This window comes from Taudactylus pleione, unplaced genomic scaffold (assembly GCF_031769625.1).
Source record: "Taudactylus pleione unplaced genomic scaffold, aTauple2 ptg000066l, whole genome shotgun sequence".
NCBI lineage: Eukaryota > Metazoa > Chordata > Amphibia > Anura > Myobatrachidae > Taudactylus > Taudactylus pleione.
Genome location: NW_028284468.1, coordinates 6,442,582 through 6,455,817, shown reverse-complemented (window position 1 = coordinate 6,455,817; position 13,236 = coordinate 6,442,582). Strand labels below are relative to the sequence as shown.

The window sequence follows — 13,236 nt, the reverse complement described above, 5'->3', positions numbered from 1 at the left end:
TATTATTAACATTTGACATAGTTTTAATGAAGACCTGCCTCATTTCCATATCACTCCCGCCTATCATCCTGGCTATTTCTCAGGCCTGTAACAGGGCTTTATTACTCGTCTAGGCACACATCAATGACATATTAGGCTGCAGAGGTAAATAAACACCTCAAAATTGCCTTTTAAAAGAGCATGAGATAGACAATGAGAGAGTAAGGATGGAGAATGTTGTAGCTAAAAGCGTATAGAGGATGAATGTAAGAGCCTATGATTTAGTCAAGTTTAAGTTTTTTTGAAGATTTTCTGGCGAGCTGCAAAACACTATCAGTAACAGAGGCTTTGACAGAAACCTGCTGTCTTCAAACATGAGTTTATGCCCTAATTTCCTCAGTTATCTGAAGACCAGTTGCTGAATGGGTAAGTGCAGAGTTCAAAGGTCATCCCCAAACCTGCTGAAAAAAAATAAAAAATCTTCATAACAAAAAAGAGGTGCCTCTGGCTGGTGAGAAAGCTGCAACCTGGCCTGTCATATGAGGTAGAACAAAAAACAAGAAGCATAGCACTCAGACCACCTTCCTAAAACAGGCCCGAGCCATCCAGCATCAAGTCCCATCCACTAAGCAGTGGGATGGAGTGAACAAACTTGTACTCCCTTCCCTAGATCTAACTGGCTCAATTCTGAATAGAGATTGGTCCTTCCTGTTACATCTGGGCTACAAGGGCAATAATAGATAAAATTATTAATATCATCAGGTGCCTTAATTAAATATGTAATAACAAAAATAGTGCCTTTTTTCAAATAAAAAAATGTCCCCTTATAACATTTTTAGTGAAGACTGTACTGCCTTATTTATGCAATAATAAAGTAGTGCTCCCATGTGTAATAACAAATTGCCTAAGAAAGAAAGAAAAATCCCCTAAATTAACACTTACCGGTACCTGTTCCCTCATTCCTATCTTGATTCAACAAGGTTTAATAGGATTTGAATAAGAGAGAAAATTAACATAATCCAAACACAACTAGCTGCACAATGATTTATAATCAGGTCAATAACCGGACAGCCAACCAGAAGTTTTGTCTTATTTTCAAGATAAGACATAGCCAATCGGGAGCTCATGAAGTTGGGCTTATTATAGCAGGTTGCGTTCGGGATGTGTTTTAATTTTTCCTTTAAATCCCATTGGACAACGTTGGATTATTATTCTTTATTTATATGGCGCCACAAGGGGTCGGCAGTCCCTTATAAAGTATAGAAACAGAAAAACAAGAAATAAGTGATTTACAGTACAGAACACTGCAGGACATTTACAAGGTTTATAAACATTGCTGCATCAGCAGTCATAATATCCAAAGGAGCAGCAGGGAGGCAGAACCCAAAGGATTGGTGCCGTTGTTGGCAGTAGGGAGGAGATGATGATATAAGTGAGGAAAGGAAAAGCACAAGAGGGAGGAGGGCCCTGCTTGTGAAAGCTTACAATCTAAGCCGGGAACAGGTAAGTATCAAGTTAGGTAGGTATTTTATTCTGGTAGCAATGTATTTTAGTTGTTTAATTACAAATGGGGACACTTTTTATTTTTGTACAAATAAGGTGGCAATATATTTATAAGAGAATATTTTATTATTTATTCTAGTCGCATACATTTTTATTTTTTCATTTTACAAGGGAGCATTAATTATTATGATTATTATTTAAAAACCCCAAGGGATATTAATCTAATAAGGGGGCACATTTTTATTCTGCATTGGACTGATTAGATCTAGGTCAGTGTTGGCTAACCTTGACACTCCAGCTGTTGTGGAACTATATATCCCAGCGTGCCCTGCCACAGTTTTAGCATGCCCTAATAGCAAAACTGTAGCAGTGCATGCTGGGTTATGTAGTTCCATAACAGCTGGAGTGTCAAGGTTAGCTAACACTGATCTAGGTAGAGGCTTATCCACTACACCTAGAAGAGCAGATTCGATGCTTTGTAGCGTGGACCTCTTGAAGGACACAGGCAGCTTATTTTTGTTTGGGTTTTTTATTCTCAGAATTACTGGGACTTACATCTGGCAACTTGGAAGGAAAGAAAAAAAAAATTGCTGTAAATTTGCGGTGACTTCTATTCACATTGTCTCCTATTGGTTTTTGAGTCATACCTCCAGCTTATTAATCTGCCTACCTAGAGGTATTCAAGGTGAAAAGCAAAAAAACTTGTGACACAGACTAGTCTACGTTATATAACGTCTCATTCACAGGAAACAAAACTGGTATTTAATGTGTTAATGAAAATCTTACCCTTCTTTCAGGATGACAGACTCGCTCATTCCACTTGGCTCCTTACTTTCAGTAGATGAAATTTCCCTTAAGAACTGGATAGTGGGAGCAATGACAAGGTTAGAACACTATAAGGTTACCTATTCTCATTCTAGCAAATAATCAAACTTTGTGCCGGGGCAAATACTCCCAACCAGTCTGTCACAATACAAAGTGCAGATAGGGGCATCGTTACATCTCAATCTTACGCCACGGAAAGACGTGGGGGGTGAAGTGGACCTAACCAAATGCTTTATTGTTTTCCCTTCTGTATACTGGGTCTCACATTCAAAAGACTAGATTTCTACAGTAATCCACCAGTGCAATAGATGGATAAAGGCTAATAGCAGCCTTTATTATACAGACAAGGGGAAGCGGGATACAGTTTAAAAGGAAAAGTCTTTATAGGAAAAAGATCCTTAAAAGGTGCATTTCCGCCAAGGTAGAGTGCAGAACATATAGCTGTGCAGCGCCTCAGCCCCGGCTGAACACAGTGTGACAATCTGACAATGACCTAATCAAAACCAGAATCAGACTAATCAGAATTGGTTTGAAACCCTGGGATCTGAGTTTAGTCACTTAGATTGTAGAGTTGTTGATAAGTTACTATGCGGAGGGTTTCTACAAGCAGTCATGTGACTCACAACGTGTAGGTCTGCCTTACTAATTTGAAAAAGGCTGAAATTTAAATAGCAGTGTGAACTTCCCATATGGGTGAGTGCTAAGGTCACAGGGGTGGTGCACTCACACCCATTCCTTTTGTTTCAGACATATAAAGAAGGAACAGGAGAAAGGAGTGCAGTGTGGGGCAGAGAGAGGATGCAGCTACCAATGGAGCAAGCAAGGAGAGGACTAAATCTCATTGTACCCATTTTGAGAACAGTTGTCCTTTATAGTTGTACAATGCTATTGCAGTATCCTGCTCATGTAACAATCCAAGATGCAATGACGTTACAATCTGTGTACCAGGAAAGAGTGCAAAAGTTATCAAACCTTTTTCACATCTGCTGTGTAGTTTTCCTCTTCAAACATCTTGTAGAACTCACACATGAATGGCTCCTTGAAGCTGGACTGTGGAGCCAGAGGAGAGACCGTTATAGAAAAGGTGAAATACACATTACGTACAGGAAAGACCAAGGGTCAATGATAACGAAACTTACAGTTTTGCTTTTTGACAAACAGCCAACACTTCCAAGGGTCTGAATGGTTTTGGATATGAGCGTCAATATACGAGATGTTTGTGCATCCTGAAAGAAGCAGGGTAATCAATTTAGTCAACCCCAATGCAAAATTTGTGTTATATCAACTACTTCCATTATGTAACCCACCTTCATACACCGTGGGCATTAGGTTTCAAAAACAGAAATGTGCCTCCATTTTTACCATGCTTTGAAAGCTTATTGCCCCTTTATAGTTGATATTTTGAAAAAAATTTCTTACAAGCCCCTTTGCCCGAATTATGGAACCATCTTCCTGCACTATAGGGGTCCACATCTTCATCAGGATGCCACGGGGTGCAACAAGGCCAGGATGCCATAGGTTGTCCTCCTTTTTCTCCCTAATGTTGGAGCCAGTTCGGGCCAACTATATGCCAAGGTCCCAGCAACAATATTATCTCAACATAAAATGCTAATATAAGAACAGGAGGTGGGGCTAACATAGGATTCAGATTGCAGCCTACTTGCGCATAGGAACCTTTGTTGTGGTAACGCCATAGAAACATGGACCCAACAATGCGGTGTAGGAGATCCCTGGGAAAGGACCTCTATTAAGAACAGACCGCATGTAGAGAAAGTTTCAAAATTTCAAACCATAAAAAGAGTAAATAGCTTTTTAGATGTAATAAGTAGTAGCTACACTTCTTGATTACAAGTATGTGCCCACAAAACAGCTTCTCAGAAGGGCATACTTAATCAGGCTTTCGCCTAGCCTTCCAGCCTTTAAGTGTGGGAAGGCATTTCAGAGGTAAGGAGCAGCTTGGGTGAAATCCTGAAGCCTTGAGTAGGAAGTGGTGATCAGGGAGGAGACAAAGAGGCGGTCCTTGGTAGAGAGAAGTAAGCAGCAGGGAGTGAGCGTGGAAATGACGCTGTAGATGTAAGGTTTCCGATTTAGGCGAGTGAGAGGAGGTTAAACATGATTCTGTAAAAACCAGGAGCCAGTAGAGAGACTGACAATAAGAGGCAGCTGAGGTGGAACAGCAATAGTGGAAAATGAGGCAGACAGCAGTATTATTGGTGGACACAAATGAGGGGACCACCAGCAAATATTGGGGCATCAGTCAAATAGTAAACAAACTGTAAAGGTCACTTTGGCGATTGGCCCATCTGCACTTGTAAGTATCTTAAAGGCTTTAACCATCCCATACAAATATTTACTCCACGATTTTTGTTTTTTCTTATATAAAGTATTGTTATTAAAGATTAACACGGGTACGATGCACAAGAACAACACTCAAATTGTATGAGAACAATAAGAATAAGTGTTGTGAAGAAGTAACCAAATAAATAAGAGAATACATCAACAGTCACATCTTCATATTTTAACTTGCTTACCAGACATCAATCACTGGCTGAAATATGCAGTCTGGCTCCCAACTCAGCTCCCTAGTGGCTATGGATTTCATGAATCCAGAGTTAAGTATTTCCAACAAGCTGACGGGAAAGCCTCAAACTCTTTATGTACAGTGCGATGAGAGGCAAGACTGCAGACTTATGAAATTGGTAACCAACAGGGAGATGAGCTGGGCTGTCTGGACGTAGCGGTCAGTGCTGGATGCCTGTAAATTAGGTACAATAAATACTTTCTTTGAGTCCACTGAGTGACACTAGAAATATGTTTGTGGATACAGGAGTGCGGGTAGTTTAAAAGGGAGAGTTATGGTAAAACTTACCTTGGTTAACTCTCTTTCTTCGAAGTCCATAGGGTCCTCAGTGAGACATTGGGGTGTAGGTGGGACCTGGAGGACCGGACAACAACAGCAAAGCTTTTCAATCCCAGGATGCTCCGGCCCCCCTATACCTATACAGCTTGAGGGCACCAGTTTTGTTAACAAGCCCAAGGCAGGAGCAGGATAGGAAGACTGGTACACTGATGAATCACACACAGAGAAGGAAACAAGTGGCCATGAGAATAAACCCATAGAAGCTAGGAGCATCAGGGCGGGTGCCCTGTGGACCCTATGGACTTCGAAGAAAGAGTGTTAACCAAGGTAAGTTTTGCCATAACTCTCCTTTTCTTCTTCAGGGTCCATAGGGCTCCACAGGGAGACATTGGGGATGTCCCAAAGTAGTTGTTCAAAGGCGGGAATGCTCCTGAGTGGATAGAAGAACCCTACACCTGAAGGAAACACCCTGAGAGGCAAATGTATCAAAGGCATAAAACCTAAGAAAGGTGTGGACAGAAGACCAGGTGGCAGCCTTCCATAGCTGTTCAGCTGAGGCGCCACGCCGGGCTGCCCACTAGGGACCCACAGAGCAAGTACAATGAGCAGATACTGAAGCCGGCACAGGAAGGCCAGTCTGTTTGTAAGCCTGTGAGATAGTCATGCAAATCCATCTGGCCAGAGTCTGTTTGTTAGCTGGCCATCCCTTCTTGTGGCATCCATATAGGACAAAGAGGCAGCCCGATTTCCTGATGGAAGTAGTGCGGTCAACATAGATCTTCAGAGCATGGACCACATCCAACGAGAGTTGATCAGCCAACCATGCATTTGAAGAAAGGCAATGGTTACCTGTAGATGGCGGTGAAGAGTCTCAGGGGAGCTGGCCAACAGCAAGAGATCGTTCAAGTATGGGAGCAGTCTGATGCTCGACGAAGAGAGGCCGCTATAACTGCCATGATCTTGGTAAAGACCCAGGGGGTTGTTGAAAGGCCTAACGGCAGAGCTTGAAATTGGTAATTTTGCTGTAGTATAGCAAACCGGAGATATTGTTGATGAGAAGGCGGTATAGGTACATGTAGGCAAGCGTCTTGAATGTCTAGAGATAACACAAAATCGCCTAGGCTCCACAGCTAGGATAATGGAAAAGAGGGTTTCCATACGAAACCTGGGCATCCTGATTTGAGGCTGAGGATAGGCCGATGAGACCAAATGGGCTTTTGAACTAAGAAAAGGGTAGAATAATAGCCCTTGCACCGTTGTGAGGAGGGGACCTGAATTATTACTCCTGAATTCTGTGAAGACTGAATGGCTTTTTGGAGCAGCAGGGCCTTGGTTGAGTTCGATGGAGGTCCTATGCAAAAAAAACTGCTATGGGGTGGGACCCTCAAGGTCCCACCTACACCCCAATGTCTCCCTGGTGAACCCTGAAGAAGAAATGTATAGCTTGTCTATAGATTATCTTCCAACATTTTATATTTATGCAAGCCCTAAAAATAGAGAGAAAAGAACATACCGGAAGAGAAGGAGAAAGAGGAGAAGAGTGACACGTGGGGGTAACAAGGGGGCAGGAGAAAAGAAAAAGGGTGAGGGGTAAAAGGTGGGAAAGACTTAAGGGTATTAGGAGCAGGCCTCCGAAGGCCCAGGTGAGACCACCTATCCCACAACTTGTGGAACTACAAAACCGCCTTTCTATTCATATACACATATTGTTTGTGGTCAATCGAGTCATTAACAAGGGACAGTGACTTAGGAATATCAGGGAGATCTGAAGCCATCCACGATCTGCCAGTAATGTAGACAGTACCAGGACATACTTCTACATAGTAACATTAACAAGTTCCTCATGGTCGAGTCCAAATAGGTATAACCTAGGTCCAGCAGAAAGTAGCATAGGGGGAGTATATCTAATATCAGACCATACCTGATGTCAAAAGTCATGAATGCCAGGACAAACCCTTAGCAGATGGCAAAAATCACAATCAGAGGCAAGGCACCTAAAACAGGAATTGTGGTGACAAGCGCCAATCCTGACCAGACTTACAAGGGTAAGGAGTGACCTATGTAAGAGAAAATAGTGTATTGAATGGAACTAGACTCATGGAGAAACTTGCTTAATTTAACGAAGAATTTGAACCCACTGACAGTCTGCTAGTGAACCAACATCTACCTCCCACTTACACCTGAATGAATGGAGAGCATTAGGCAAATATCTGGAGTTGAGGTTGCAGTATAGGAAGGAGATGACTTTAATAGGACCCAACCGGAGAAATACAGTTCTGAGAGGAGAGGGGACAGAAGGCCACCAAACTGGGCATGCACAGCATGATGAGGGAATAATACAATCAATGGCCGAGAACATTTTTTGGGGGTATATAAATAGGGGAATGCTGGTGAGTATTTAAATATTTGGCCTGGATGACCATCTTAAATAAGTTAATATGGCCCATTACATTAAGGGGCAACTTCTTCCATACAAATATTTTTTTAGTTGTTTGCATTGAGCAGTAATGGGTAGAATGTTATGGGAAACAAAATACATTGGTTTTGGGGAAATTGAAACACCAAGGTACCTAAAAGGAGAAAGTCCATTTTATGGGACAAGGGGGAACCATAGAACTTAGTAAGTAATCTTCACTAGGAAAAATAAAAGGACATGGATCAGTTAACAAAGAGGCCAGAAAACTCTTCAACAACACACAGGAGACTGTCCACAGAGCCATCTGCGTCAATCAGAAACAAAATATCATCAACCGTGGTCAGGGTTATGGTATCTATCACAGAACACTCTCATACCCTGAATCTCAGGGTCAGCCCAGATGAGACATGACAAAGGTTCGATGGCCAATGTAAACAACGCAGGGGAAAGAGGGCAACCTTAATGGGTACCCTAACCCAGGCAGAAAGGGTCAATGACATGACCATTCACTAAGAACTGCGCTCCTAGTGAGGAATACAAAAGGCGAATCCATGAAATAAGCCATGGACTAAACCCAAAGCTAGCCAGAAATTCCCAGAGATAACCCCATTCAACAGAGCTGAAAGTCTGGGAAGCATCAAGAAACACTACGACTCTCCCCTGATTTATCTCAAGGAGACATCTGAAGATGATAAAAATGGCAATGAAGATTTTGAGTGGTAAATTTACCAGGCATAAAACCGGTCTGGTTGGCATGCACTAGTACCAACCTCGGAGTTAAGCCTAATAGCTATCATTTTAGTCAGAATCTTGATAGATAGATAGACTTTTAAGCTTAAACTGCCCGCACTCTTGGATCCATCACTATATCCCAATTTCCCTAAGTTTCCCCCAACTGAAAAAAAAAAAAAAACACAGAAAACTGTACAAAAAATTGCAAGAAATATAAATAAAACTTATGGAAGTGTTGAAAATATGTGCGTAAATAAACTATCTAAAACACAGAATACTGTATACATTATATTTTGTCACAACAGCATTAATATGACTGAGCATCTCATGGTGCTGATCAGCAGAGGCATAAATGTGGTCACTTACTGGGTGGTGGAATCTTAAGTGAAAAATGTGAGGGGATATCACAGCCACAGCAAAGAATCGCAGGAATACAAAACTGCTGACAGCAGAATACTGTACACGGGGGTCATCTGCAGAGGGACATAAAGGACACAATTATACCCAGTGTATCAGTATGTAAACTGACTTTACACCTAAAGACCCAGTCATGCCCCTGAGAGCAGTCTACATACAGTGCAATGCAACACTTACATTACGGAAAGGACTGAGTTACAACATGAACACAACTCAGGCACAGGACACAGGAATGACTGACAAATACAGGTGCCCCTGCGCCATTAGCCCAGACGTCATGATATATCAGGGAAGTGTAAAAAGAATGAAAATAGTTTTGTAGTCACTATGGAATGACTGTATAAATATGAAGAGTTTGAGTGCTAACAGATTTGCCTACTGCAACAAATATGGACGTAAACGCAAATGCAATGAAACAGCCCATCCGACATGCTGCTCCCACAAAGCCGGGCTGCAGCAGTAGACACCTGTATTTGAACACACAGCATGAAATGACTGCACTACAAGGCTGGAATGGAATTGATTAGGTTTTATGGTATTTAACATGTACCAGACACACAAAAGAAGCAGCCATTCTGTGAGCTGAACCAAAGAATACAGCCTATCAAATGCCTAGGAATTAATGAACTCACTAAGGCACGAGGTACTTTGCAATTCATGCCACAGTGATGTCTCTTGGTTCTAGTGAACTGGTTACTATGGTGATAACAATCACGAAAAATTGGTTCAGCTTGCAAAACGACTGCCATTACGGTCCATGGTAAATTTTAAACAAGCCATTCAGGGGGAAAAAAAAAAAACCGCAGAACTAAAGTAGCATGTGGGCGATGTGCAGGTGAATGATAGCGAGAGCAGTACAGTGAGAGAGAAGTGCCAAAATACCAACTGAATGTTACGGTGCAAAACCTCTTCATTCAGCTGCCTCCTCTCTTCTAATAGCTGAGTAGCAAGAAGCAGCTAAACAAGATAAAGCAGAGATCCTGAGCAACTGAACAGGATGAGATGCGCTCTAGAACACCCCCCAACATCAGCCAATGATACATAAATGAGCCCCCAAAGCTGTGGCACATGCAAGCCTGGTCATGTTCATCGCACTAATGTTGGCCACACGAAAGGCATGTAAAGGATGCCACTCCCATTTGGCAGAAAGGAGTTAAAAAGACAGGATATAGCGGATGTCAACACTTTTCTATTTCAGGGTGAAGTTTAATAAATCTATACTAGATAGGGTGTGAAAGTATTAACTACCGGAAGAAGCTATGTGTTTGGGGAACGGTTAGCGGTATTATGCAGTTAGTGGTAACCCCGCACATTCTCAGCTGTAACTAGGCCAAGTGACTTACTGGGAAAATGTCTAACAGCCATGTGTCGCAGGGAGGAGAACAGGTCACACATCACGGTTGGGCAACTCATGCTGGATTGCACTATACATGAGAAAACCTTGTCCACATAGTATTTTAGATTGTCCTGCAGAGGAGACACAACATTGGACGTTTATCGCACACCTGGTTAAATAATGTAGACACTTGTTACAACTACTGTTGGCAAATAAATAGGAAGGACCGCAACAGAATGGAAGGGAACTTTTACATGATTTGTAGCTTGTATACCCAATAAGGGAAAACCTATGTAAAGGATATGCTAATTTTCACTTCACTGGTCTACACATCTTGGCTAAAAGATGAAACACTCTATATAGAGGAAATGCATGAAGAAAATGCCTAAATAAACAATCGTGGCAGAAAATAAATCACATGCCTCTGCACGCAGACTGCCATAACCTTTACACAGATTTTGTTTCAGAAAATGGTACGGAGGACACTTTAGTTTTATTTTAAGTATAACATCTGCACACACATCTGAATATCTTTAACATTCCAAGTCATCCTCATTTTAGTTTAACTAGCATTTATAAGCACTTGCTAAAGCAAAAACCATGTATTAATCTTTGTCGATAAACGCTACAAGCTTTACTTTATAAGCAGTGTACACAGTGCCCTCTGCTGGATAACATGATATTCGCACTTTCTGAAACAAGTTCAAGTGCTGCATTCAACTAAAATTCCACTTTAGATATATCAAATTATGTAGAGAGATGGAGTGTTTTGCACATACATTTACTGGCAGGAAGCCTTGGGGCACTTTCCAACATTGCATGCTAGCTACACTTAATAAGGCCTCAACTAGCTAATCAATACGTTCTGCAAAGCAGATAGAGTCGCGGGACACCATAGTTCCTGTACAAAACAATTTCCTCCTCACAATTCTTAGAAATAACTAATGGGAGCACATACATAGGCCCGTATTCAATTTGGAGCGAAAAGACATTTTCACATGTTTTTGGCGAAAACTTTTCGCCGATGACGTCATTTTCGGCTGTTTTGATTTTACTCCGTATTCAATTTGGAAGACTTCCACCTAGGCGGAAAGTCAGTGCAATGTAATAGGCGAAAATGATTTACCTATGAATAGCAGGTGGAAAAAAGTGCAGAATTGGGGTTTTGGGGTGCAACGTTGCAGGAACCCCCCTGTAGCCTTCAGACAGTCCCCCAAAGGTAATCTGTGTCAAAACATTTTTTAGAAACACTTAAGGACACCCCAAAAAATCACTTTGAATTTGGGGGACAAAAAAAAAAAATGCTGGGGGACAGAGATAAAAACTAGCGATCTTGACTCTGGGGGGGTCCCCAAGTATGCCCCAGGTGTTTTTTTCATTGCAGGGGCTTGCGGCAGGTGGATTTTTCACGATTTTTTCAACTTAACTTTAGCAACTTTAAAATATGCTGACCCCCATTTCCAAGTACCCCAAATTTGCCGGGATAACTTATTTTCTGCAAAAAAACCCTCCCGAATACTATTCTTCACCACTTGTACAAAAACGCTATTGAGCCCTTTTAAAAACACCAAATACCTTCAGCAAGCCAAATCGGGGGTAACCATAGGGAAACCCCCATGTCAGAGCATCTTTTGGGGGGTGTCAGGCTGATTTCCCCAAATCTAACAGGACTTTCCGCTTGTTTCAGTGTCGCCGGGTCCCGTTTTCGCCTACTTTCAAAGTAAATACGGCAATACGTGGCCATGCGCGCGATACTTTTCCGCCTGCAAAACACACGATGTAGGCGAAATGTCTGGGAGGCAATAAAGTATCGCGGCTCGGCTCAAATTGAATACGGGCCTTAGTTTCTTATTACAGGTTCAGTCTCCCATATCCAAATATTCCGAAATATGGAAAATTTTCAGCATGACAGATAATGAAACCTTTGCTTTTGATGGTTCAATGTACACAAACTTTGTTTAAGGCACAAAATTATTAAAAATAAAGTATAAAATGACCTATAGGCTGTGTGTATAAGGTGTATATGAATCACAAATGTATTCTGTGTTTAGATTTCGGGCCTATTCCTAAAACATTTCAATATGGTATACAAATATTCCAAAATACGGAATATTCCGATATCCAAAATACCCCTGGTCCCAAGCATTTTGGATATGGGAGACTCAACCTGTACTTATTTTATAACTTACCTACAAAGTTCCAAAACTATACATACAAAGTACACAAATCACATACCTTGTGATTATCGACGTTGTCCCCTTCTCTCAGACGGTTGGGGTCAATCTCACAGGGCTTGGGGGAATCACATATCTAAAATACAGAGTCCAAGGTGAGACTGGTTGCTAAACTCTGCTTACACCACCTGTATAACAGCAGTACTGCAAAGGGATATTGCTCTTCTTTAGGGGAACAAAATACAAAAAGAAAGTGCATCAACATGATTTTACAGGTTACACAAAGGTTATGGCTTCACAAATACAAGCATAAAACACTATAATATGACTCAACATGACTGCTAGTCAATACTACATGCCTAGAACAATGTAGATAAAATAAAATGTTAGTGTCTCAGATATTATGCCTACAAAATGCATTTTGTGGAGTCCTAATTGTTGTTATTAATAATTATTTTTTAAACACCACAGTGCTCTGCACACTAAACAGTGTGGGAAATAGGACATCCGTGCACGAAAGATGGATAAGAGTTACACAGAAAATGAAAACGAACAGTAAGGAGAGCCGTGCTCATGAAGGATGTTACAGTAGCGTGAAAAAGTTTTTGCCCCCTTCCTGACTTTCCATTTTTGCATATTTGACACACTTATTGGTTTCAGAGCTTCAAACAAAATTGAATATAAGACAGACAACCCAAGTAAACATAAAATGCAGTTTTTATTTATTATTTACTGAAGGAAAAAAAAACTTATCCAACACCAACTGGCCCTGTGTGAAATAGTAATTGGCCGCTTAGCAAACCATTCAACCAATGAACCAAACTGAATTGAAAATTAGGCTCAATTAGACTAGACACAATCAGGCTTAATTACTGCCAGCCCTTCTGTATCTAAACATCACTTAAACAGAACCTTAGCAGCAATGTGAAATTAGCTAAAATGTCTCAACAGGCAGCACAGTATGCCGCGATCAATAGTATTCCAGAAGATATGA

The 13,236-nt window shown here is 41.3% G+C and overlaps 1 protein-coding gene across 2 annotated transcripts in view; it reads right to left on the bottom strand.

The window, feature by feature from the left end:
• The window catches only part of RASA2 (RAS p21 protein activator 2), a 175,159-nt gene that overhangs the window by 67,484 nt on the left and 94,439 nt on the right, over window positions 1-13,236 (bottom strand). For both annotated transcript variants that reach the window (XM_088466606.1, XM_088466600.1), the window contains exons 13-18: window positions 12,304-12,378; window positions 10,076-10,199; window positions 8,682-8,788; window positions 3,447-3,533; window positions 3,280-3,357; window positions 2,269-2,342 (exon numbers count right to left, since the gene is read on the bottom strand). In XM_088466606.1, coding sequence (XP_088322732.1) covers window positions 2,269-2,342; window positions 3,280-3,357; window positions 3,447-3,533; window positions 8,682-8,788; window positions 10,076-10,199; window positions 12,304-12,378 — 545 coding nt within the window. The remainder of the gene's footprint in view (window positions 1-2,268; window positions 2,343-3,279; window positions 3,358-3,446; window positions 3,534-8,681; window positions 8,789-10,075; window positions 10,200-12,303; window positions 12,379-13,236) is intronic.